Here is a 26,773-nt window from a genome sequence, read left to right as displayed (position 1 = left end):
TAAACCCAAACTGAACGGTTTTCTGTCGCCAAATCTCTGCGGAAACGAATCCAGCCGATGCATGATCAGCGTTTTCCCTCGAGCACCAATAATGTCGCAACCCGTATAGCCAATCCATCCTTCTTTGATCGCTCTTCCTCCCTTCACTGGGTTTCTAGCTGAAATGCGTTCCAAGGACAGAATCTCCTACTTTTACGACGGTACCATTCTCTCATCCCCTCTCCTTGATGATATTACTGGCAAATGTTCAACATTCTTTCTTTCTTTCTTTTCTTAATTGGATATTCTTTCTTTCTTTTCTTAATTAAATACCACCCTTAAACAATATGTAAATATGTACTTCAAACATTCTGCCAAGATATTTATGAAAACCGAAACCCTAGCCTTTCCCTATAGGCCTGTATATGCGATCTTGCTGTCTGTTTGGCTCTAAAGATAAATGCTGAATTGGAAAAGGTGTTGATTTTCTATCCGTCTTGAAATCTCTGTTACTTGGACTGAGCCAACCGAACCTGCGCTTGGCTGGGCCAGACGTCACTATTCAGCTAGTTACTTTGATTGTGTTAACGACGGCACAGTATCCTGGGACTTAATGGCTAGCTGAAGAGGTCGAAAGCATTGTTTCTACCATAAATTGAGCAATAATGAACTGTTTCAAGTACATCTAATTGTTTATTTATATGGTTCCCGTGAAGTGCGGCCCTTTTTTCATATTATTGCATATTTTGAGAACCGGAATGAAGGGAAATTTAGGCCTAGACGGATACTTTTGATTGGTTTTATTAGCAACAAGACTAGGGTGTGTTATGGCGATGAATGTTTTTTGCCCAATGTATATAATTTTAAGTTATCTACGGATGAGCGGTTTTGGAGGGTGTCAGTGGACACGAAACTCAGGAGAAGGTTGGTTTTTCTTGAGGTCAATGGTCTTTCAGGATTGCCTCTTGGAAGAACATTTGAAGGGTTTGGGGGAGTTTGCTCCATCTTCAGCCTTTATGAGGTAATTTGGGCCATGACTTCACAAATGTTCTTATAGCTTATTGGAATGGGCTTCTTGGTAGTCATCTATGTGCATTATTGTGGGAAATGATCTTGTCTTATTTAATGTAGTGCATTTGGAGGGAGAGAAATGGCCCTAGCTTTGAAGATTGTGAGGAGCCAGTGATGGACCTCATGACCTAGATTCCAAACATCCAGTACCATTGAAGGGTGGTCCACAATAGTGTCACCTTTTATATGTCTAGTTTCCAGGAATTTTTGGATCTATTTCCTTTTTCTATTTAGGCACATCTCTTGCATGGATCCTTTGTTTTGGTTAACTCCCCTTTTTACTTGGTTAAAAATATCTTATAAAAAAAATCTTAAGTTGTGCTATATAATAGAGTTTAACACTCTTATGTTGCAGTCATATTTACAACGAAAGAAATAAGTTGATCGTAAGTTACTTACGTGAAAATGGGTATTACAGGAGATGTGGGTAGTGTTTATTTTGGCCCAAACCATCCGATGAAGCCACATCGGCTTTGTATGACCCACCATCTCGTCCTCTCCTACGAGCTCCACCAGAAGATGGAAGTATATGTAAGTTACTAAACATAGAAGTGCTTTATATAGTAATTAGATTTTATGTATATTTTAATTTATTGTAAGTATTCTGACAACAATTTTATGGTTTGGACTGTTTTTGTTGTATAATGCAGCGGCCTCACAAGGCATACCCAGTTGAGCTTGCCCAATTCCATTCAGCCGATTATGTTGACTTTTTACACCGGATTACACCTGACACTCAACACATGTTCTCAGATGAATTAGTAAAATGTATGACTTTTTTTTCAGTGCATTTAGCTCCATAAGCTATTGATATGTGGTAATATCCATTTATTGTATAACAATGTTGGAAAAGTATTCAGTAAATGTCTCAAATCTTTGATAGAAAATTGATTTTAGGCCTTGCTTCTTTTCGTAGATGAGATGGGATGAGATGAGATGAGTTGAGATTAAAGTTAAAAAGTTGAATAAAGTATTGTTAGAATATATTTTTTAATATTATTTATGTTTTGGGATTTGAAAAAGTTGAATTGTTTATTTTATTTTGTATTGGAAGTTGGAAAAGTTGTAATGATGAGATGAGATGAGATGAGATGTTTTTTGAAAACAAACGAGGCCTTAGTGTTTTGGTCCTTCAAAGATTGAGTAGTGAATTTTGTTATTAAATTCTTAAAACTGTAAGCATTGTGAAGGTCCAGGTTTGACAATAGTTATCAAAACTGTGCTCAGCATGGATGGGGAATGGTGGTTCTCAATACAACCAGTGTAATTGATGAGTTAGCCTTTAAACTAGAAACATCTTCTGTGTTGTATTAATCATAAATGAAAGGCTAATAATAATAAAAGTGTTTCTTGCAAAAGAAGCTCTTGTAGCTTAGCCGTATCGACTTTTGTCATTCAAACTCAGGTTTAAACTGAAACCAAGCACCCAACCACTGGTTCAGTATGATTTTAATAACTATGGCACGTGCAGAAGCGAGTGGTGGCAATAAATTCCATGTATTGAAATTATTTTGACACACATCAAAGTAGTGATTGGTAATTTAATACATTGTATTGGTACCTTGGTATCTCCATGATTTTAAGTGTTGACTCATTTTAAGTGGGTTGTAGAGTCGCTTGTCAAACAAATAAAAAATAGTGGCTTGCAAAGTTGAATAGTTGTTTCAACTATGACACTACTGGCATGACATAAAAGAAAGTCTATTTTAGTTGTTATATGTTTAGTAATTCATGCAAATTCTATAATTTACCATTAATTTGAATGTGTTACTGACCCAAGAGTAACCCACATGTGGTGTGTAAACAATGATAATTTGTACCATAGTCAATCGCCAGATATGGATAAGGGGGCATCAAATACTTATGGCTACACTTTAAATTTATTTTCTTGGTTTGTTTAACTCCAGTTTTTTTGCTGTTTCTTTTTTGTTTGACCAGATAATCTTGGAGAAGATTGCCCTGTATTTGAAAACTTGTTTGAGTTTTGTCAAATTTATGCTGGTGGAACTATAGGTAATTATGATTCTTTAACCATGAGAGTCGTGCTCTTAAAGATTGGATAATGTCTATTGGCCTTGTGTAGCAATTGACATTTGCTAGCAGATGCCGCACGCAGATTGAACAATCAACTTTGTGACATTGCTATAAATTGGGCTGGTGGATTACACCATGCAAAGAAGTGTGAGGCATCCGGCTTTTGTTACATCAATGACTTGGTTTTGGGAATCTTGGAGCTTCTAAAACATCATGCCCGTGTTTTGTATATTGATATAGACGTGCATCATGGGGATGGTGTAGAAGAAGCCTTTTATTTCACTGACAGGTAAAATAGTCATCTTATTATGCATTGAATTCAGATAAGGAAACATGCACTAAAAATGCTTTGCAAACCTTGAAATTAGTTAAACTAATCATCGACCAGCGCCATGAGCGGGAATAACTAGCTTACTATGCATTGATTGTCTATAATTTCTATCACAAAGAGTCTAAAATGTAAAATTATTCTTATAATCTTAGGGATAACAATTTTTATATCTCAACAAACATCAAAATTAACTGGTGAGAATACAAAGAGTTCAAAGTAGAATAGATAAGAAATGAGGAAGCCAAATGAGTAAATAATGAAGAGTCAATAGCTCCACTGAGAGGAATAGTCCGTTTTCTTTGTTGGAAAAAATTCTCTCTCTCTCTCTCTCTCTCTCTCTCAGTATGACCTTTCATCTTCCATTCCTAGCACTCCTCGCCGGGGATAATCCTTAATATTTCATTGCTTCCCTTATTCATGTTCCATTTTTCTTTTTTTAGTTTTATCTTTAGTTTGTTGAAAGATGGATTGTAGATTTTGCATTGAAGCTAAGAGGTTTGTGTTTAGTAGGAAAGGTGGTAACTTTTTCTGTATTACTGAGAGGAGTAGGAAGATGTCTAAATCCCTTCATGTCAGTGGAGGAATGGTTATTTGGATGGCAAAAGTGGTGGAGGACTGTCTAAGGTTATTAGGCAATAAAGATTTTTTTCACACAAAAAGGGATGGTAATAGAGTTTTTATGGTCCAAAAGTGTCAAAACGCGTTTGGCATATTTGTGAAGTTGATTGAGTTTGGCATTGTTACTGGGAATGGAATCATAGTGATTCTAGAAGGGAGGAAAGGAGGTGGTTGGGCAGGTTTTGGGAGATTAATGAGAGAGATGGTTGATTTTAGGAATTATGTCTTAGTTTCTGAAAACAGAGTTGTCCCAATGAATGGGATTCCAAAAATAAGATGATTTCTGATACATCTTCGAAAGGTGTTAAATTCAGCGGATAAGGAAGAAGGAAAAAGGATGGGGGAGTTGCAGTATGGGCCTGAGGGTTTTAAAGTTAAGACAATAGATGGGCATGATCGAGGCCTAGCAAACAGGCCTGATCATTGGAGGGCAAAGCCTGCCCTTGAAATATAAGGCTCCAAAAGCCCGAGGGGAGTGGAGGCCTAGCCCAAGGGCTTGGTGGCTCCGACAGGCACTTCAATGTCACATACAAGGTCATCAGCAACAGGTGAGTCCTCGAGAGGCTCTCCGATGGGGGCTTATCCTATGACAACTCTTCATTTACTCATATCTGAGAATCAGAACTTTGAGGAGGCCCAGATTAAACCCTCGACGGCACAGGAGGTTGTGATTTCTTCACAAAAAGGGACGACGGTGGTAGTCGATCCCTCTTAAGGGTACTTAGGTGGTGAGTTCAACTCCAGCGAAGGGTAGTTTGTTGCCTTTCTTTGAGCTTGAGTTTCTAATGGGAGATTCTCATCTCGGTGTTGGGTGGTTCTCTTCTCAGTTGTTACTGGCTCCTACTGAGCTATGTTTTGGAGGCACTTAGAGGGTTTCAGAAGGGGCGTGGAACCGTGGAAGTGGCGGAACCGTGGAAGTGGCGGAGGGAGATGTGGTAATGTCATTGGGTCCATTGAGGAGTTTGTTTCTGGGTTCCCTTGCACCCAAAGGTTTAACTTTGAGCTGCAGATGGTTCTTGGACGGGAGGAGGAAGCAGAGATAAGTGAGTCAAGAGTGCTGATTACGGCCAAAGAATAATGCGGTAGTTGTAGCACAACTTTGGGGTGTCGATTCCACAGAGAGACAAATTAAAAGAATTGTAGAAAGAACAAAGAAACTAAAGAAAGATTAAATTATTAATAGGAAAATAAAGATTAATTTTAAATGCAAATTAAAGTGAAACAAAGTGACTAACGGAAAAAGTACTCAAGTTTGACAAACAATAAAGCGTCGGGAATTCCTTGCACAAATATGGTATTTTAATTATTTTTAATTCATTGAATAACTCAATTGGGAACTCAATTCCTAATATTCTCAATCGGAAGGTTTAGATTTATAAACCAAGATTAAACCAAATGTAACCTTTTGAAAAATCATTCACCACTTTTAAAATACGTAAATTATTATCACTATTGAAAAAATTCAAAGGCGACAATATACTCAGGAAGCGATATTGCAGCAAAGAATTAAATCAATATAGAAAAATAATTGATCCAAACATAATTAAAGAGTCAATCCATTCAATAGAAAAAGCATGACTGAATCCATAAACAAAATAAATTCTATGATTATTCGGAGAAGAAATCATTAACGATGAATTGAGAATGATAAAACAAAAGAGTTTTAGTAATTGAAAATCAAATACATAAATCAAGAATAAATTACAAATACCATCTAATGTGCAAGGTCATCTCTAACCCTACTTGAGAATTTAGTTACCCATAAATATAATGGACAACAAAAATCTCAATAGAAAAATAGAGCAAACGGTGGTCATGGAAATTAATTTCAGATCTTCCTCCTTCAAACTGAGCCGTCTCCCCTCTTCTGCACTCCCCAATTTCGTGCTAATGATGTGCTTAAATAGGATAGGAAAGAAATCCTAATGTCTTCATATTCCCGCACACAAAATGCCTAAATTTTAGGACTCAACTTGGCAGCCACGTACGCGCTTCAGGAGTTCGAATTTGGAAATCTTTATTAGAGACAACTTTGTAGCCCTTTAGGATAGTTTTCCAACGCATCAAGAATCGCATCAATCCGATATCTGAGCGAAAAGTTATGATTAAAATACTAAAGTGTGTCCATTCTGTCTCTTAGAGTATTTTGGACTCTGATCCGAATTATTTTCAAATCCCATCATTATCCTTATTTGAAGAGTCCTACACTTGTTGAAAGTTCTTAGGTTGTTCCAACGTCTTGCCCACTTCAAAGTCCTTTAAATTTGAATGAGTTTGGACTTGCTCTTTTATAGACTTTGAAATTAAACATAAAAATCTGTTTAGGAGTATCCCAAAGTAAATAGAAACTCAATTCAAGAATACAGATTAAGTCCAATGATTTTTATTAACATTTTAACATTTTAGTCCAGTAATAGAGTATTTAGAGTACACTTTCATACACTCATCACACCCCCCAACTTGCTTATTGCTACTCCCTAGCAATTTTTATGCTAAAGAGATGAAAGAGATGAGAATCACTAAAATAGGCCATCAATTCACATTTTCCAAATTCACATATCAAAAACAAACTAAAGAATCCGATAACCCATCAAGATCAATCCACTTATAGCAATTCACAGAGTGTGTGTTCTCTAAACTATAAGCATTTTACCACTAACTTTGACACATGCAACATCCAGAACGTCTCAAGCAAAAGATTGAAATCCATAACTCACAGGTATAATAGTGTTTCGTGTAAGGGCTCTCTCTATGGAGTTGACAAGTGGTGTATACACAATCACATAGAGATTTAGGTAATTATGAACAAACAACAAGCAAGCATTGATCTTATGATAGGAATATTAACAAATGAGAATTTAACCATTCTTTCCAAAAACTTACTTAGGATCAGAATGATCAACACAAAATGTTGTAACGTGGCTTAGGTTCGGGGCTATATGAAAAAAAATGAAAAAAGATTCAAAAACTTTCAAAAACTTTCAAGTACATACAAAGGGAATCTTATTAAATATCTCAGTAGACCACACTTCTCACTTGATGTACTCTTCAACCTTTCAAATCATCAAATAATGCCTCTTTTTTTTTTCCTTTTCTTTTTTTTTTCTTTTTTTTTTATCATTTTCTTTTTATAATTTGGTGATCAATTACATGTCACCCTGGTATTTTGCTATTTCTACCTAGCCTTGGTATTTCTGCCTTTGAAGCTCACTCACTTGAACACTTTGTAACTCGTGTTCTTCCTTTTTTTTCTTTTTTTTTTTTATTCATTTCAAAAAGAATAATTCCACATCTAGTACACACTTGGAAGTAACAAGGATAAGAAAAAATTAGTGTATAAGCTATACTCCAATGTGGAGAGGCATACATGTGGGCATATGAAAAGAAAATGTTACATGTGTTTATTGGCTCAAACGTTGATCCTAAGTTGACATTCGTCATATTCCAAGTATATCGACTATCTTACCACAATCCATGTAATGATATTCTCAAAAGAATTGTCCAATTCAACAGATCAATGAACGCTTATCATAATTTATTGCATTTGTAGACTCTCAATCCTCTCCAAAACTCACATTAATACTTGAGCAAAAGAGTTCTCTAGCTAAATGTTTCAAACCACCATCTTACCACAAACCTTGGATGAGTGCATTAGAGGTTCTGTGAATGCTTCAGCAAAAATGATTATGGTGGGTTTGGTGAATTCACGAAGATGGCTATAAATGAGAATGAGTACACATGTGAAAATGATGCACGTGTGATGCAATATTAAAAAAATTTGACACATGAAAATATGCCACAGAGTTCTAACAAGCATTTTAAATACTGAATTTACACTACCACCCCCCAACTTAAATGAAATATTGTCCTCAATGTTTAAGAAACAAATTTGAATGTGAAGTAATTAAAAATGGTAGAATACATCTAATGAGTGACGTGGGTAGCTCTCTAAGCACCAAAGATGGTAACTTGAATTGACAAAATGAAACTAACATGCAAACAAAAACAAAGAAAACAACAGCAAACAACAAGGAAAATAAAGAAAATAAGAGAACAAAAATAAAACAAAACAAATAAAACAAATAAAGAAAAACATACGTGCGTGGTGTGGTCAAGGTTGATAGACCAGATCTACAAGTGGAATGTCTTCCACTTCCGGAACTTGTCTATCAATTAATACTTTAAAGCGTTGACCATTTACTTTAAAGATCCGACCATCTTTAGGATCCTATATTTCTACCTCTCCATTTGCAAAAACATTCTTCACTACAAAAGGGCCGGTCCACCTAGACCTAAGTTTTCCTGAGTGATTATGGTGTCTAGAATCATATAAGAACACTTGATCATTAGGCTTAAACGTCTTCCTACCAATATTTTTATCATGAAACGTTTTCGTTTTAGCCTTATAGATTTTAGAGTTCTCATAAGTATCATTTCTCAACTCCTCTAACTTGGTGAACTGAAATTTTCTAAGCTTATCCTCATTCAATTTAGAAGAAATACTAACAAGGGAAGTGTCACCTCGGTTGAGAAATGCATGCTTAAGACCTGGGGGCAGTGACTTCAATTCCAATTTGGGACTATCCATGCTTGAAGTAATTTGCTTTTCACTTTTCTTAGACAGCTTCTCAAATTTCAATTTCCAAATATATAGGCCATAATCCTGAGGTTCATAAAAAATAGCACATATATTAACATTAGATGAATCATTCATAGTATCAAACTCAGAATTAACAAGAAAATATTCAGGGGAATCAGAATCATGAGTTGTGTGAACTCCCTTATCTATGAGTGTGTCAATCATGTATATTTGGTGGCACTCATCATCCTCCCTGGGTTGATTATTGATGTGAAAAATGTTGACTTCCATGGTCATGTTTCCAAAAGATAGTTTCATCAGCCCATTCCTGCAGTTTATAAGTGCATTAGCCGTAGCAAGGAAATGTCTACCTAATATGAGAGGAATCTTAGAGTCAGAGTCAACAACCGACTGAGTATCCAAAATTAAAAAATCAACAGGGTAATAAAACATGTCAATTTGGATCAAAACATTCTCAACTATCCCTCTTGATTTCTTAACTGAACGGTCAGCCAATTGAAGCACAACAAAAGTAGGCTTAATTTCACCTAAACCAAGCTGCAAATAAATGGAATAAGGCATCAAATTTACACTAGCTCCTAAATATAGCAATGCTTGCCCAAACTCATGATTCCCAATATTACATGCAATGGTTGGACAACCAAGATCCTTGTACTTAGGAGGAATTTGTTGCTCAATTAGAGCATTAACTTGCTCTGTTAGAAATGCTGATTTCTTAACATGCTGCTTTCTCTTAACTGTACACAAGTTTTTGAGAACTTTTGCATAAGTAGGAACTTATTTAATAACATGCAAAAGAGGAAGATTGATCTTTACCTACTTGAGGTTCTCCAAGATTTCATTGCTAGAATCCAAAGTTCGCATACTAGATTTTAAAGCTTGAGGAAATAGTACCTTAACTGGGCACTTGATTACCTCGGCTTCTTTGGGCAACTCAGCACTATCCTTGTTTTGTTCCTCTTCAACATCCTTTGGCTTATCAGTTGTTGGGATGTGTGAGGACTTACCACTTCGTGTCACAATGGCATTAACCTCCTTCAAATTTCCTTTAGCCATATGTTGACCTTGGGGTATGGATTGAGATTGAGAAGGGAACTTGCCATGCTCATTCACACTCAAGTAGCTCATCAATTTGGACACTTGGCTCTTTATCTCCTTATTTTCTTCAACAACCTGCATAATCAAATATTCAAACTTTTAGTTAGTCTTACCTTGTACCTCAATAAAAGCATGCAAAGTGTCTTCTAAAGGACTTCTAGAAGATGAAGGTGCATGATATGGTGCAGGATATGATCTAGGGGGTTGTGCAGGCTGCTGGTTTTCAGACTTCTAGCTAAAATTGGGGTGATTGCGCAATTCCAGATTATAGGTATCAGAGAAATGTGTAAAAGGCTTATTGTACATACCTAAGATATTACATTGTTCCTCTTACATCCCTCTCATCTCAGCAAATGTGACACTCTTGGGCGAGGTGATCTACCCGCCACACACAAAACATGGTCCAAAAGACTTTGCATGATTAGCCACGTGTGTTGGCTTTAAGTTCTTAGTCTTTAACACCTCTAACTCCCTAGTGAGCATCTCAACCTTAACCTTTAGGCTATCCTCTTCCCTGAGATGGTAAATTTCACCACCATTTGGGTTTCCTGCAGGTCGTGACCTATTTGTGCTTTCAGTAGCACTAGGTTTAGTCTAAGTGTGAGCTTTTTCAACAAGCCTATTAAGGTATTCTATGGCCTCATAAGAATTTTTCTGTAAAAACTCACTATTACACATCATCTCCACAAATTGGCACTCTCTAGGTGTAAGTCCCTCATAAAAATAGCTCACTAAGCGCCAATTCTCATACCCATGGTGAGGACATATACTCAATAACTATTTAAATCTCTCCCAAGACTGATACAAAATCTCACTGTCCTTTTGTGCAAAGGTGGAGATTTGCCTTTTTAAAGCATTGGTCTTATGTTGGGGAAAATATTTATTAAAGAAGACCTGGTCATCTCATTCCATGACCCAATAGATCGTGGTCTCAATGAGTATAGCCAACTCTTAACTCTATCCTTCAAAGATAAAAGAAAAAGTTTAAGTCTCACAACATCATCAGTTGCATTTTGACTATGAAAAGTCGCAACTACTTCCTCAAACTCCCTAATATGCACATATGGATTTTTATTTTTCAAGCCATGAAAAGTAGGGAGTAACTATATCATCCCTGTTTTAAAATCCAGTTGGCGAGTATTAGCTGCAAACATGATGCATGATGGTGTGGCTGTGCGTGTAGGGTGGAGGTAATCATGAAGAGTTCTAATGGGTTGATCTTCGTGTTCACTCATTTTTTGGGGACTAGATGGATTGTCAAATAAAGGATTTAAAAAATTCGATTCTGACTCTTCTACAGGCCTACAAGCAAACCTACCCAATGTGTCTCTATATCTGTGCATGCAAGGTAACAAAATACTAAAAACTAAAAATACTATGAAAAGAAAGGAAAAAAATAATGCAACAAGCTAAAAGAGGGAACGAAGTTACCGCCTTTACAAATTGCTGAAAAGAAAAACTATCTATCAATTATTCTACGTCTCCTCGGCAACGGCGCCAAAATTTGATTATGCCCAAAGAAGAATTGTTAAGGAACTCGGTCAAGTCCCTAAACACTATGATCTTCTTGCCTATGATCTCCTTGTGATGACTGAGAGCCCGTTTCTCTCTTGCTTGGTTCTTGAACAAAGGTCACAAAGATGACAATTTTGGTAGAGTGAGGTTAGGTGTTTAGGCTTGAGTGGGCGTGTGGGTTGGTGGGAATGATGATGGCGTGTGAGGGTTGCAATGGGTGATGGAGGCGCACGGCAATAGATGAAACTAGGATTGGCGCCACTTAGGGTTTAGGTTTAGGGTTAGACGAAGGAAGATGGAATTAGGGCTAGGCGTTGGGCGGCTAGGGTGGACGGCAACAAGGAAGGGCTTGATTGATTGATTGGTTGAGAGATTTTAGGAAGGGTTCCTAAAATCTTGGGACTCCAATAAGGAAAGATATGACCGGTTATAGGGAAGATATGGTCAACTTGGGTTTCTAAATTATAGGAACCCCAATATGGAATGGGAGATGGGCAGCTAGGGTTAAGCCAACTAAGGCAAGAGTTGGCTGAAAATGGAACTTGGATTCAAATATGAGGAAGTTTCGGCTAGGGCAAACTAGGATGGTAGAAGGGTAAATATGGGAATGCCGAGTATGGAAGTGGGGATTTGGCTAGGGTTTTATGAGAGTGGCGGCAAGGCTATGTATGGAATGTGGACCAAGGCAAACACTATAGTGGGCGACACTAAGTGTTTGGATGGATCAAATGAGGAAATTGATGGATTTTGCCAATGAACAATTCGAAGAACACAATGTTTTCTCAAGAATAATTCAAGAACAATTCATGAGCAATGCACACACAATAACAATATCAATGGAGAGAAAATGGAAGACAAGAGAATGAATGAATAATACTCATAAGATTGATAAATTGAACCACACTTATTCACGAATTGCAAAGTATGATTCTCTCCTTAGGGATTCATGAATTGCACCCCAAAGAGTCCAAGTGCTAAGCACCGAAATGTATGATCTCAAGAACAAAGCCGTCCAAAAGGAATTTGTCAAAAGATGTAAAAGAAAAGACTAAGGGTCTTATTTTTAAGAGTTACAAGTTGGAAACCCCCAATAGGTCCATTGGAAATAAATAAATAAAAATAAATTAAATAAAAAAGAAATAACATAAGGGCATGGATCATGTTGGTCGTGGCATGCATGAGCCCATGGTGGCTAGAATGGTGCATGGTGGTCTTCGGGTTGGTCCATGGCTAGGTGGCACAAGATGGCTTGCTGATGGGCATGGCATGGTGCCATGCATGGGCCTGCTGGTGGGCATGGTCTAGTGCCATGCAAGGCCTGCTGATGGTGAGCCATGTGTGCGTGCTGCATGGCCTAGGCTGGTGGCCTGGGCGCTGGGCTGCAAGGCATGGGCTGGAGTCATGCGCTGGATGGCATGCCTGGTGGGCATGCCACTGGCCTAGCTTGCAAGGCACGGGCTGGATTCGTGCGCTGGATGACATGCCTGTGAGGGCATGCCACTAGCCTTGCTGCTGTGCAGGTGGGCTGCATGCTGGGCCATGCCCGGGTGGGCTTGCCCGTGGGTGCGCCGCGCAGGCGAGCGCGCTGGAGAGTGCGCCGGAGCAGGCGAGCGCACATGGGTGCGCGCTGGTGAGTGCGCAGGAGCAGGGGTGTGCACGGGCACTAACCCCCCTGGCCTGCATGCTGGGCACCCCGTGCGTGCCACGGCACGGGCCAAGGCATGCGTGTAGGCTAGAAATGGTGCTGTCCTTGCCTTCCAAGGGAAGTGTCGAGGCTTGTCCCGAGACTCCTTTTCTAGGGGTTTTAACAATAATGCGGTAGTTGTAACACAACTTTGGGGTGTCGATTCCACAGAGAGACATTAAAAGAATTGTAGAAAGAACAAAAAAACTAAAGAAAGAGATTAAATTATTAATGGAAAAATAAAGATTAATTTTAAATGTAAATTAAAATGAAACAAAGTGACTAACAGAAAAAGTACTCAAGTTTGACAAACAGTAAAGCGTCGGGAATCCCTTGCACAAATATGATATTTTAATTATTTTCAATTCATTGAATAACTCAATTGGGAATTCAATTCCTAATATTCCCAATCGGAAGGTATAGATTTATAAACCAAGATTAAACCAAATATAACCCTTTGAAAAATCATTCACCACTTTTAAAATACGTAAATTATTATCACTATTGAGAAAATCCAATGACGACAATATACTCAGGAAGCGATATTGCAGCAAAGAATTAAATCAATATAGAAAAATAATTGATCCCAACATAATCAAAGAGTCAATCCATTCAATAAAAAAAGCATGACTGAATCCATAAACAGAATAAATTTTATGATTATTCGCAGAAGAAAACATTAACGATGAATTGAGAATGATAAAACAAAAGAGTTTTAGTAATTGAAAATCAAATACATAAATCAAGAATAAATTAAAAATACCATCTAATGTGCAAATTCATCTCTACCCCTACTTGAGAATTTAGTTATCCATAAATATAATGGATAACAAAAATCTCAAGAGAAAAATAGAGCAAACGGTGGCCATGAAAATTAATTTCAGATCTTCCTCCTTCAAACTGAGTCGTCTCCTTTGTTCTGCACTCTCCAATTTCGTGCTAATGATGTGCTTAAATAGGGTAGGAAAGAAACCCTAATGTCTTCATATTCTCGCACACAAAATCGCCTAAATTTTAGGACTCAACTTGACAGCCACGTACGCGCTTCAGGAGTTCGAATTTAGAAATCCTTACCAGAGACAACTTTGTAGCCTTTTAAGATAGCTTTCCAACACATCAAGAATCGCATCAATCCAATATCTGAGCAAAAAGTTATGATTAAAATACTAAAGTGTGTCCATTCTGTCTCCTAGCGTATTTTGGATTCTAATCTGAATTACTCTCAAACCCCATCATTATCCTTATTTGAAGAGTCATACACTCGTTGAAAGTTCTTAGGTTGTTCCAACGTTTTGCCCACTTGAAAGTCCTTTGAATTTGAATGGGTTTGGACTTGCTCTTTTATAGACTCTGAAATTAAACATAAAAATCTTCTTAGGAGTATCCCAAAGTAAATAGAAACTTAATTCAAGAATACACATTAATTCCAATGATTTCTATTAACATTTTAGCATTTTAGTCCAATAATGGGGTATTTAGAGTGCACTTTCGTACACTCATCAAGAGCTGAGGGAGTCTGATGAAGAAATGGACCCAAATCCATTGTGTTGTATCCTTCTTGAAATTGATGGGCCCAATTCTTCATCTGATAGGGTGATGAGGAAAGTGGATGTAATCAAGGTTTGTGTGGGGATCTCATGTTGGGTTTGAGGAACAATTTAGAGCACTTCTAATAGCTATAGAGGTTGGTCAACCTGCATTGGCTAGATTTGCTCTAAAGAAGGAGAGGGAATTGAAGAGGTTATCGTGCTCTATTAATTATAATACAAAAGGAGGAAGTGCCTTAGAGATAAAGGGAAGGAGAAGATTATTTATAGTTACCAATGAAACCAACAATCATCTCTTGGAATGTGAGGGGGCTGAATAACTATAGAAAACATCGTCGGGTAAAGAATATGATTTGAAAGTGGAGTGCTGATGTTATTTGTTTCCAAGAAGTCAAGCTGAAGTTGGTTAATCAAACAATTGTGAACAGTTTACGGAGTTGTCAATGTGTGGGATGGGTTGAATTAGTTTCGAAAGGGGCTTCGGGTGGTATTATTTTTATGTGGGATAGGAGGTTAGTGGAGATGGTATATAATTATACGGGAGAGCTTATGGTTGCTTGTTGATTCAAAAATGTGGATGATGGATTTGAATGGGCTTTTGCGAGGATTTATGGTCCTAATGTCGATAATAGTAGGAGTATATTATGGGATGAAATGGCGGGTGTTTGCTGCTGTTGGGATGTTGCTTGGTGTTTTGGAGGGAATTTCTACATGACACAGTTCCCTAGCGAGCGAGTGGGGGATAATTATCTCTCTCATGCCATGAATGCTTTTTCAGATCTAATTTTTGAGCTTGGTTTGATCGATTTACCCTGGTTGGTGGGGATTTTACGTGGTCCAATGGAATGGCATGGTCTAGGTTTGACAGATTTCTGGTTTCTGTTTCTTGGGAGATTCGTTTTCTTGATTTGAGGCAAAAAAGGTGAGAATGTGTTCTGACCATTATCCTATCATGCTGGAGAGTGGGGGCATTTTTAGAGGGCTAAGGTATTTTAAATTTGAAAATATGTGGTTGGAGGCTGAAGGTTTTGTGGATAGGGTGAGGTGGTGGTCTTCGTACTCTTTCTAGTACTCTGAGCTTTGTACTGGCTGGTAAACTTAAAGCATTAAAAATATATTTGAAGAAATGGAAGGTTGAGGAGGTTGGGAACACAAAAAATAAATGGAAACTTTTGTTGCAGCAGTTGAAGAGTTTGGAGGAAAGGGAGCTGCTGGAGGACATCCGGTGAGGAATTGGAGAGAAAAAAAAGTGGTGGTGGATGAATTAGAGAAGATCATTTTAATGGAGGAAATCTCTTGGAGGCAGAAATCCCAGGTCCTTTGGCTGAAGGAAGGTGACAAGTGCACAAAATTGTTTCACCGTATGGCAAACTTTCATTGAAGAAATAATGTTATTGAGGCTCTTCATGATGGTGAAATCATCATTTCAGATTAAGAGGTCATTAAGGATCACATTGTCAATTTCTATGAGAAGTTGTTCGGGAAGAATACTCATGGAGACCAAAGCTTAATGGACTGGTTTTTGACTCCATTGATCAGGCAAGTGCAGAATGGTTAGAGAGAGCTTTTGAAGAGGATGAAGTTCTTGATGTGGTTAGAGGAATGGCAAGGGATAAGGCTCCGGGTCCAAATGGTTTCTCAATGGCTTTTTTTTCAATCTTGTTGGTATATAGTGTGGGATGATGTTATGAAGGTTTTTCTTGAATTTTATACATTTATGAAATTTGAAAAAAGTTTCAATGCTACATTTATCGCTTTCCCAAAAAGGTAGGGGCTGTGGAGATGCTGGATTTTTTGCCCATCAGTTTGGTGAAGGGGGCATACAAGATAATCTCTAAGGTGTTGGCTAATTGTACGAGTGTGGTGTTGGTAAAAGTATTATATCGAAATCTCAAAATGCATTTGTAAGAGGGAGACAAATTCTTGAATCGGTTTTAGTTGCTAATGAGGATGTGGACATCAGAATTAAATCAAATGAATCTGGAATTTTGATTAAATTGGACATGGAAAAAGCATATGACCATGTTAGTTGGGATTTTCTCTTGTATTTGCTTGGGAGATATGGTTTTGGAGAGAAATTGTGTATATGGATCAAGCAATGCATTTCGACGTCGAGATTTTCCATTTTGATGAATGGCACCCCAGTTGGGTTTTTTTAATAGTTCACGTGGTTTGAGATAAGGAGATCCGCTATCTCCTTTTCTTTTTGTCCTTGTCATGGATGCGTTGAGTAGAATGTTGGAAGCGGCGGTAGAAGGAAGGTATTTGTCAGGTTTTGAGGTGGGAAATGAGAAATGAAATAGCATGAAATTATCTCATCTTCTTCTTGCCGATGACACTTTGATTTTCAAGGAGCCCAACCAAGAACATATTCAAACTTTGAGAGCCTTGTTATGTTTTGAAGCTGTCTCGGGTCTAAGGATTAACCTAAACAAGTTTGAAATTGTACCTGTGGGTGTTGTAGGCAATATTTCAGATTTGGATAAAATTTTGGAGTGTAAGATTTCTTCATTGCTGCTGAAGTATCTTGGTCTTCCCTTGGGTGCTTCTTACAAATCTGTTTTGATATGGGATGGGGTGATTGAGAAGATCGAGAGAAGGTTGGCTGGATGGAAAAAGTTATATTTGTCTAAAGAGGAAAGAATTACTTTGATAAAGAGTATGTTGTTTAATCTTCCTACATATTTTCTTTCACTTTTCCCTTTGTCAGCTGGGGTAGCAAGAACAATTGAGAAACTTTATCGTAATTTCTTATGGGGAGGAATAAGAGAGGAAAATAAGTTTCATTTGGTTAGTTGAAATAGGGTTTGTCAACCGGTTTCTTGTGGAGGATTGGGGGTGAGAAATTTGAGGTTGTTTAATAAAGCACTTCTTGGAAAATGGCTTTAGAGATATCGTGAAGAGAGAGATGCTTTATGGAGGAATGTTGTTGCTGTTAAATATGGGAGTGGGTGGGGGGATTGGTGTTTTAATGAAGTTAGAGGAGCATATGGGGTGAGTTTATGGAAGAATATTAGGAAAGGTTGGGGGAAGTTTTCTAAACATATTAAATTTAAGGTGGGGAAAGGGAAGAGGATCCTCTTTTGGCATGACATTTGGTGTGAGGAATCAGCTCTCAAATCAGATTTTCCATCTCTTTATAGGATTGCAAGGGATCAAAATGTTGCTGTGGCAGATTATCTTCAATGTACGGATAATAATATTCTATGGAATGTTGACTTTATTAGAGATGAAAATGATTGAGAAGTGAATGTTGTTTCAGATTTTTTGAGAAGAATTTATAATTCAAAAGTGATGCAGCGAAGAGAGGACAAGCTATTCTGGGACCATGCTGGAAATTTCAGGTTTTCAGTCAGTTCTTTTTATAAGGTGCTTAATTGTCATTATGGTTGTGTATTCTCCTGGAAAAGTATTTGGAGGATGAAGGTACCTGCTGAGGTGGCGTTCTTCAGTAGGGTGGTTGCTCTAGGGAAAGTATCAACTGCGGATAACCTTAGAAAACGTGGTTTGTGTATAGTTGATTGGTGTGTAATGTGCAAGAAGGATGATGAATCTGTAAATCATCTTTTTTTACATTGTGAGGTGGCAAAGTTTTTGTGGAATGAGGTTATTGGTCAGACGGGTTTATATTGACTCATGCCTAAAGAAGTTGTGGATCTTCTTGCATGTTGGTGTGGTTTTGAGGCAAGGAAATGTGTAGCTACCAGGTGGAGAATGATTCCTTTGAGTTCAATGTGGTGTCTATGGCTGGAAAGGAATGGGAGATAACTTGAAGATAGAGCGTTCTTTTGAAGATCTTTGGAATTTGATCTTTTCTACTAAGTTTGTGGGGTAAGATCTTCGTAAGGAATGATAATGTACTGAATCTGTTTCTGTTATAGTTTTCCTGCTTTCTAGAGTGTAGTAGGTATTTCCTTTGTATATATCTTGTGTACTTGGGCTATGCCTATTCTTGGGCTATACTTGAGGTGGGAAATGAGGATCAGAATAGCATTAAATTATCTCATCTTCTCTTTGCCGATGACACTTTAATTTTTTGTGAGCTTAATCAAGAACATCTTCGATCTTTGAGAGCATTGTTGTTATGTTTTGAAGCTGTCTCGGGTCTAAGGATTAATCTTAACAAGTCTGAGATTGTTCCAGTGGGTGCAATAGCCAATATTTCAGATTTGGCTAATATTTTGGAGTGTAAGATTTCTTCGTTGCCGCTGAAGTATCTTGGTCTTCCATTGGGTGCCTCTCACAAATCCGTTTCCATATGGGAAGGGTGATTGAGACGATTGAGAGAAGGTTGGCTAGATGGAAAAAGCTGTACTTGTCTAAAGGGGGACGAATTACTTTGATAAAGAGTATGCTGTTTAATCTTCCCACGTATTTTCTTTCAATTTTCCCTTTGCCAGCAGGGGTTGCAAAAAGAATTGAGAAATTTTATTGCAATTTCTTATGGAGAGATATAGGAGAGATATAGGAAAGGAGAAAAAGTTTCATTTGGTTAGTTGGAACAAGGTTTGTCAACCAATTTCTTGTGGAGGATTGGGGGTGAGAAATTTGAGGATGTTTAACAAAGTACTTATTGGGAAATGGCTTGGAGATATCATTTAGAGAGAGATACTTTATGGAAGAATGTTGTTGCTGTAAAATATGGGAGTGGGTGGGGGGATTGGTGTTCTAATGAAGTTAGAGGAGCGTATGGGGTGAATTTATGGAAGTTCGTTAGGAAAGGTTGGGGGGAGTTTTTGAAATATGGTACATTTAACTTGGGGGAAGGGAAGAGGATTCTTTTTTGGCATGATATTTGGTGTGGGGAATCAGCTCTCAAATCTGATTTTCCCTTTCTTTGTAGGATTGCAAGGGATCAAAATGCTGTGTGGCAGATTATTTCCAACATACGGATAATAATATTCTGTGGAATGTTGATTTTATCAGAGGTAAATGACTGGGAAGTGAATGATGTTTCTGATTTTTTGGGAAGAATTTATAATTCAAAAGTGATGCAGGGAAGAGAGGACAGTTTACTGTGGGACCATGCTGGAAAGTCCAGGTTTTCTGTTAGTTCTTTTTATAAGATGCTGACTTGTCATTCTGGTTGTACTTTCCCTTGGAAAATCATTTGGAGGGTGAAGGCTCCTACTAAGGTGGTGTTTTTCAGTTGGGTGGTTGCTCTAGGGAAAGTTTTGACCACGGATAACCTTATAAAACATGGTATGTGCATTGCTGATTGGTGTGTCATGTGTAAGAAGGATGGTGAATCTGTAAATCTTCTCTTTCTTCATTGTGAGGTGGCAAAGTTTTTGTGGTATGGTTTTGAGTCGGACATGTTTATATTGTGTGATGCCAAAGGAAGTTTTGATCTTCTAGCATGTTGGAGAGGTTTTCAGGGAAGGAAATGTGTAGCTGCCAGATGGAATATGATTCCTTTGTGTTTAATGTGGTGTATTTGGCTGGAAAGGAATGAGAGATGTTTTGAATATATAGAGCATTCTCTCAGAGAACTTCAGAATTTTTTCTTTTTTTCTTTGTGTTTGTGGGCTAGGAGTTTGTTAAGGGATGATGATAATGTACTGAATCTGTTTTAGTCTTTTTCCTGCTTCTAGAGTGTGGTAGGTATTTCCTTTGTATACTTCCTGTGTACTTAGGCTGTGCCTATTCTTGATAATAAATTTCTTATTAATTATTAAAAAAAAAAAAAAAGAAGATATGTCTGGATGTTGCTTTGCTTTGCAAACAGTTGTATTATGATGTTAAAAATGCCGTAATAGGAGGAAATTAACTTTAATCATGGTGGCGCAAACCACTCCTCTACACCCTCTAATAAAACCATGACACACCACCCTGGGTAGGGTGGGCAGACCGACAATGCGCAGGGGTGGGTCTACACGACAACCACCCTGTGCATTGTGGCCACCCTGGCATTAGGGTCTCCAGATCCACCCCTTCTGGGATGGTCTACTGCCTCCCCATGGTGGTTCAGCCTTTCCCTTGGGTGGTTCTAAATTCATCTTGTTTTGCAATCTGTTGTGGTATCATTTAAAAAAAAAAAAGCGTAGAACCTTTATCTGTCAACTTATGGTAGGGGCTCTCCGATGGGAGATGGCTCAGGAGCAATTGCTTCGCTAACTAGACTTCCGCTTGAAACCAGCAACTTGTTTGCATATATGGGCCCAGCACGGGTGGAGGTAGTAAGACACTAGCAGATTTTGAGATCATTCTTAGTAATTTTTTATATTTCTATGGTAGTACTGTCATTTTGTGCACTTGGCCACCTCCAAGTTATCATGATCTAACATCTGAACCCTGTAAGAGGTTCTTTCAGTTCTGCACCTGGTCCAAAATTATGTTCGTTGGCTTGGGCTATGCCTTATCCTGTCAATAAAATTTTACTATTACTTCTCAAAAATAAAAAATTATGTTAGTTGGGCTCTTTTACTCATGCAAATTGTATATACTCAAGTCCTTTTACTGATAAAAAAAAATGTGTATCCTCAAGTCTAGCAATCAATAAATTATGCAGTTATTCATTTTTTAAAATGTTTTCGAGAATAAAGAGTGCTGATCTTCAATCACACCTGTTTCATGGGTTACCATGGAAAACAATTTATATCATCCTTTTATTTTTCAAGTCCTTCAAAATTTTATCGAAGAGTGTTGATTGGTATTTGTGGCTAATCAAGTAGATCACCTCAAATGGTCTTAGTAATGTCATCATGCTTTTTATACTCCACTAAGTCTGTGAAGTTGGACATGACAGGGTGATGACTGTTAGTTTTCACAAGTATGGGGATATGTTTTTTCCAGGAACTGGTGATGTTAAGGTGAGTCTTTAATGCTTTATTATTTTGGTTTTGGTGTATTAATCAGTTAATATCATTTTTGAATTTGAGCTCAGCAGTTGATATCATTAAGCCACCCATTTTCAAGAAATTTCTACTTCGTGCTCAGTTGTTTGCTATACACGCGTGCATTTACATCCTGTTAAGACTGGCATTTTCTCTAACCTAATTTCGTTCAAAATAATTATTGAAGATTTTTTGTAAGTTTTCTGTGTCAACCGTTATAGAATCTACTTATAAAAAAAACTGTTATAGAATCTGAGCATAGTGATCATAATTTGTTTTGTAAATACTGACATCAACTACCCTTTTATTGATGATCTTTAAACTTAAATAGTTGCCTTACTGTTGTTTCTAGTCAGCTTTAATCCATTTCATTGCCTATATGCCTCATGTAAGTATCAGCAATAATGTAGTCAGATCTAATGAAGAAACTGAAGTCCTAGTTGAAACCTAAAATTGTCTCAACAAGTTCTTTTTATGGGGAGATTAATATTCATGCATGTATGCAATCTATGTAAGTATAACTTCTGAAACACCTAAAGTCAAAGAGAACATCAAAGTAATGATTTAGTTTTGCTTGACTTAGCACATCATCTGTTACTCTCACAATGGCCATATAAACCTGCACTTTGCCATCTGACTGGTGCTTGTCAAGTGTCCAAATTATCTATTCTCTGCTTTGCCCCTAGAGAGCATGGCAGAGAAGGGGGGAAGGGGTTGTCATTACAGTTGAACATATAAAAGCTCTTAAGAGTTGCAGTGGCAGGTTTCAATCTATGCTTTCTTTAGCTGTGTTGGGATGTTTACTGGATTATATACAAAAATGTATGGGTGAGCATGCAAACCATTTACTGGAATGCTTAACCTTCAAAGGATCCAGGGAGTGGTTTGCATGCTCACCCGGTGGTATTCCTAATCTCATTTTTATTTTAATATGTGAAACTTTGTCAATGATTCAATAAGGTGCTTCCAAGTACACAGGACATATACCTGAGAAACACCAGCCAAGAACATGATAATAGCACGGAATCCTTGGAATATGGGTATCCTATATATTTGAAATCTAAGTGGTTTTAATTGTCATTATTTTGTACTGAAGGAAACAGGAGAAAGAGAAGGCAAGTATTATGCCATAAATGTCCCACTCAAGGATGGAATAGATGACACTAGCTTCACTAGACTTTTTAAAAGTGTAAGTACTGGAAATAAGCAACTAAGTTAGATTGATGTCTTTTGCTTTAAGAAAAAAAAAGGGTGTTAGATTGATGTCTTTAAGAGATCTCTGGTTTATCATGCCAGGAGTAAACTTTTGCTTGTAAACTTTGATGTTGTAGATTATTTCCAAGGTTGTTGAAACATATGTCCCAGGTGCAATAGTTCTCCAATGTGGGGCAGATTCACTTGCTGGGGACCGCTTGGGCTGCTTCAATCTCTCCATTGATGGTGCATACTCCTTGTAATTAAACATTTTTCTCCATGCTTGTCATGATATGTCAAATATAGGCATTTTTCTCCATTGCCCCTTTTACTTCTTGTTTAGATCACTTTTCAATTAGTTCCCAATGTCTTCACTTTGATTGTAAAGTTTACTTTGTGTATGGCATCGTGATGCTTCTTACAGGGCATGCCGAATGCGTTAGGTTTGTGAAGAAATTTAATTTGCCGTTACTGGTATGTTTCTATTTCACCAATAATAGACAGCCCATTAGCATCATACATCAGAGCTACAGGGAGAAACTTCTTGGTGCAGGTAACTGGAGGTGGGGGATATACAAAAGAGAATGTTGCTCGATGTTGGACTGTGGAAACCGGAGTTCTTCTTGATACAGAACTTCCCAATGGTTTGTTAATTTGATGCTCTTTTATGATTTGCATGTATCCCATGATTCTCTGAATATGCTTTTTCTTTTTTTAAAATTATCAGTAAGCATCATTGTAGCCAGCCCAATCGATTCTTTGTTGAGGTTATGATTAATTATGCTTACATAATCTCAGCTCCAAAAAGCCACATAGAATGCTGAATTTTACTAACATTCTTTTTCGAATAATGTTATGGATAAGGGGGAAAGGACAAGTAATATATTCTTGATATTGTATTTGATTTAGCATAAGCATTTAGGTAAATTGCATTGTTCGCATTTAGGTAAATTGCATTATTCGCATTTACCTCGCTTGATATGTGCAACTGTGTTTAGTTAGTCTTCTGACACTGGTTTTAATGCCCTTGTCCTTCTATAATCGTTGTCTACTCTTTCACACTGAACATGAAAAAATGGGTGGTGGGGAGATACGGAATGACATGCTTTATATGCAATTGGCAAAACATTAGTTTTTTCTCTATCTTCATTCTTTTATTAGGCTTTCTCAATGTACAGTTGAGGCAAGTTGTAACCGGTTCTTTGTTCATCCTTCTACATCTAAAATAATCATCCTTTATTTTCATATTTATGCGCATAATTTTAGCTTTTGTGTATGCCCTATGCTTTCTGATAAGAATATCTCCGTATGCCCTATACTTTCTGATTATGATGCACGTTGTGCATTTTTTTCTCCTTGCTATAATTGGTTTTCTGTTTCACTACATTTGGAGTGTAAGTTTCATTTATCAATTCATCTTTCTTGCAGAGATCCCTGACAACGAGTATATTAAATATTTTTCTCCAGAATACTCATTGAGGATTCCAAATGGGCATATAGTATGTAATTTCTCAGAAAGCTTGTGTTAGTGGTGCATTTCATTTGATTCCATGCACCAGTTTTGGAACATGGGGGGAACTAATAAGTTTTTCATGGGTGAATTGGTCATATCTGAGGGTCATTTTCAGTGTGCAACATATATTCTCAGCATTAAAGTCTCTCTCTCTCTCTCATTCTTTTTCCTCGCATTGATTGAGCAGGAAAACTTAAATAGCAAATCATACCTTGGCACAATAAAAATGCAAGTCTTCGAAAATCTTCGAAGCATCCAACATGCTCCCGGTGTACAAATGCAAGAGGTGAGTAGAATGCAAATGTTGCCAAGTCCTCGTTTTCATGAAGTGAAATTCATTTTAAGTTTTAGTCAGGCCTTCGCTTACTTTGCTTCGCTGTACTGTCGGTCAGCCTTTAATGACTAAAGTTAAGTTGAATGGCATAATTATGCTATAGGCATGCTGGTTATCTGGTATTCACTGTGATATGCCCGCTGACTTTAGAATCACTTGGTGGATTCCCTCAGGGATAGCCATTGCCTCAAATTAGCCTAGAGATCTAGTTTCTATATTCAGAGCCAAAAATGCTTTTGTTGAGTTTTAACCTTCGTGAGTTTTCCATTGGGCAGTTTACATGGAGGTTGTACCGCACTCAAATAGAAGTGTTGTTGTTTCTTTGCATCTCAATTGATATTTACGCCATAACAATAATAGTCATTAATGATTTAAATATGTAGTTGCTTAAATTGGTGAGCCATCAAAAATGATTTTATATACAATCCCAGAGGGGGATGCTGATTGAATTGTGGAATAAATTAGGAAAAAAACTATTTGCTGCAATGTGAACACAAAGGAGCGATTGTCTGTATAAGACGTCCAAAATTGTGGAAACATGTTAAATTGCATGGTTTGAATAGCCCATCAGATCCTTGGTGCAGCCTAATGGTGATATTTTTGGGGTAATGCTTTTTTATAATATGGAAGATGTAACATGTATCTCAAACAACCCCTTCTTCCGCTAACATCTTTCAGCTAACCTAGCCTCCTCTGTCCCTTGGACCAACAAGGGGCAGTACAGGAATATTATTTGTTGTGCATCGTCTATGCCTTTCAGCCTGATCTATACATCCTAAGTAGCAATGAGTTGTAATGTACATTCTAGAATACCAATAAGTTTTAATGTGTACCCTTCATTGTGACGTGATCTATTTTTTCGTTCATTTTAATGGTACCTTGAATGAGGGTGCACAATGAAACCTATTGGTAGTTTAAGGTGTGCATTTCAATTTTCTGCGGTTTCAAGTGCACATTCAAAATGATTGGTAATTCGGGAGCAAGGTTGCAATATTTTTTTCCATATATTTTTCAGCTCTTTGATGGCAGACTATTAGTTTACTTGGAAGATTAATAATGCTTGGAATGACAGTAACTAAGGCTGCATGTAGAGTTGAGTTCTTTATAAATATTAGTGAGTTGAGATGGTAGAGTGAATTTTGGTATATTTGGTGTGAAAGAAACGAGAGGCTTTTTGAGGATCATGAGCGCTCCATGGAAGAGTTTAGGAATTTTTTTTGGAAGACTTTGTTTTTGTGGGCCATTGCTCTAGATTTGAATGGCCTCAGCTTCCATGATTTCCTTGTAACTGTTTCTAGTTCTTAAATAGGTGTATTCACATGTATACTTCCAGTGTACCTGGGCTATGTCTATTTTCTTTATCAATGAAATAATTTATTACTTATAAAAAAAAAAAAAAAAAGAGATGGTAGAGTGAGTTTTGTGGAGTCCATTTAAAATGAGTTTAAATCTATTTGGATGTTAAGATGAGTTTAGATGTATTTATGAGAAGTTGAAAAAGGTTGTGGGTCCCACGTGTAAATAGGTTTTGAGTTAAGATGAGTTTAGTAATTTGAGAGTTGTATATTTAGATATTAGACTTAACTTAAAATTAAATTGAACTCAACAACCAAACGGGGCCTTAGTTGTTGGACTGAGCAATGCTTTTTCTGTTGCAGGTTCCACCCGACTTTTACATTCCTGACTTTGATGAAGATGAGCAAAACCCTGATGAGCGCATGGATCGTAAGTAAATCAAGAAATCAGAAATCTGATGCATCCTAGTGGCTGTGCATGCTCCAGTCATCAAACACTTTTTTTTATATTTGTCATTCGATTGATTTTTATTTTTTATTTCTTTTCTTTTCTTTTCAGAACACACTCAAGACAAGCAGATACAACGTGATGATGAATATTACGAAGGAGACCATGATAACGATCAGAATATGGAGGATGTATAAATTTCCTTTGCTTTGACAATAATAGGGCCTATTAGAGATTGTTTGAGAACCTTGGAGTTGTGATAGCGAACTTTTTCCCAGATAGCCTCGTCAAAATTCATTTAGTAATTGTCTGCTAGCAGATTTCCTTAAGCTAGTTGTTTAGTTAGAAAGAAGTTTACAAATCGATGTGTATTGTTTTGACATGTTAAATCTACTTTATAGTAAAAGAAACTTTACAATCTGTTTGCAAGCTTTCTGGCACTTCTCTTGTTGGAATGGGTTTTGCAATGAAATGATTGAGGCCGATTGATGTTCTTTATGGACTTAGTATTTGCTTGATTGACTAATTGGATTTCACCTGCACAATCAATTTGGAAATAGCTCAGCGTAAATTATGAGATATAATGATAATGGTCGATGTACCATACAAATTTTGTCTTAAACACCATAATTCATGACAATTTATTTAAATAAATTTACAAATTGATACGAGTTTA

The 26,773-nt window shown here is 37.3% G+C and overlaps 1 protein-coding gene and 1 non-coding gene across 2 annotated transcripts; both read left to right on the top strand.

The window, feature by feature from the left end:
- On the top strand, nucleotides 1-26,517 carry LOC121239310 (histone deacetylase 9). The gene is made up of 14 exons (XM_041136527.1): nucleotides 1-200; nucleotides 1,469-1,581; nucleotides 1,701-1,818; nucleotides 2,989-3,063; nucleotides 3,154-3,373; nucleotides 21,226-21,289; nucleotides 22,410-22,502; nucleotides 22,645-22,753; nucleotides 22,932-22,981; nucleotides 23,061-23,151; nucleotides 23,936-24,006; nucleotides 24,208-24,306; nucleotides 26,013-26,079; nucleotides 26,209-26,517. The coding sequence occupies exons 1-14, from the start codon at nucleotides 164-166 to the stop codon at nucleotides 26,292-26,294; spliced, it is 1,293 nt and encodes a 430-aa protein (XP_040992461.1). The 5' UTR covers nucleotides 1-163; the 3' UTR covers nucleotides 26,295-26,517.
- LOC121240138 lies at nucleotides 10,480-10,587 on the top strand. The gene has a single exon (XR_005935465.1). It is a non-coding gene; the product is annotated as a small nucleolar RNA R71 (small nucleolar RNA).
- Nucleotides 26,518-26,773: the final 256 nt, after the last annotated feature.

The sequence above is a fragment of the Juglans microcarpa x Juglans regia genome, chromosome 7D, assembly GCF_004785595.1.
Source record: "Juglans microcarpa x Juglans regia isolate MS1-56 chromosome 7D, Jm3101_v1.0, whole genome shotgun sequence".
NCBI classification, from domain to species: Eukaryota; Viridiplantae; Streptophyta; class Magnoliopsida; order Fagales; family Juglandaceae; genus Juglans; species Juglans microcarpa x Juglans regia.
The sequence above is the reverse complement of the archived record's forward strand: the minus strand, read 5'-3'. Positions and strand labels throughout refer to the sequence as shown.

What these genes read in the sequence shown, in the direction of transcription:
- LOC121239310 (XM_041136527.1), top strand. Translation starts at nt 164, where the DNA reads ATGCGTTCCAAGGACAGAATCTCCTACTTTTACGACG. An exon ending in ACCAGAAGATGGAAGTATAT is followed by an intron (nt 1,582 to 1,700) that starts GTAAGTTACTAA and finishes TGTATAATGCAG; the next exon opens with CGGCCTCACAAGGCATACCC. An exon ending in CAGGAACTGGTGATGTTAAG is followed by an intron (nt 21,290 to 22,409) that starts GTGAGTCTTTAA and finishes TTTGTACTGAAG; the next exon opens with GAAACAGGAGAAAGAGAAGG.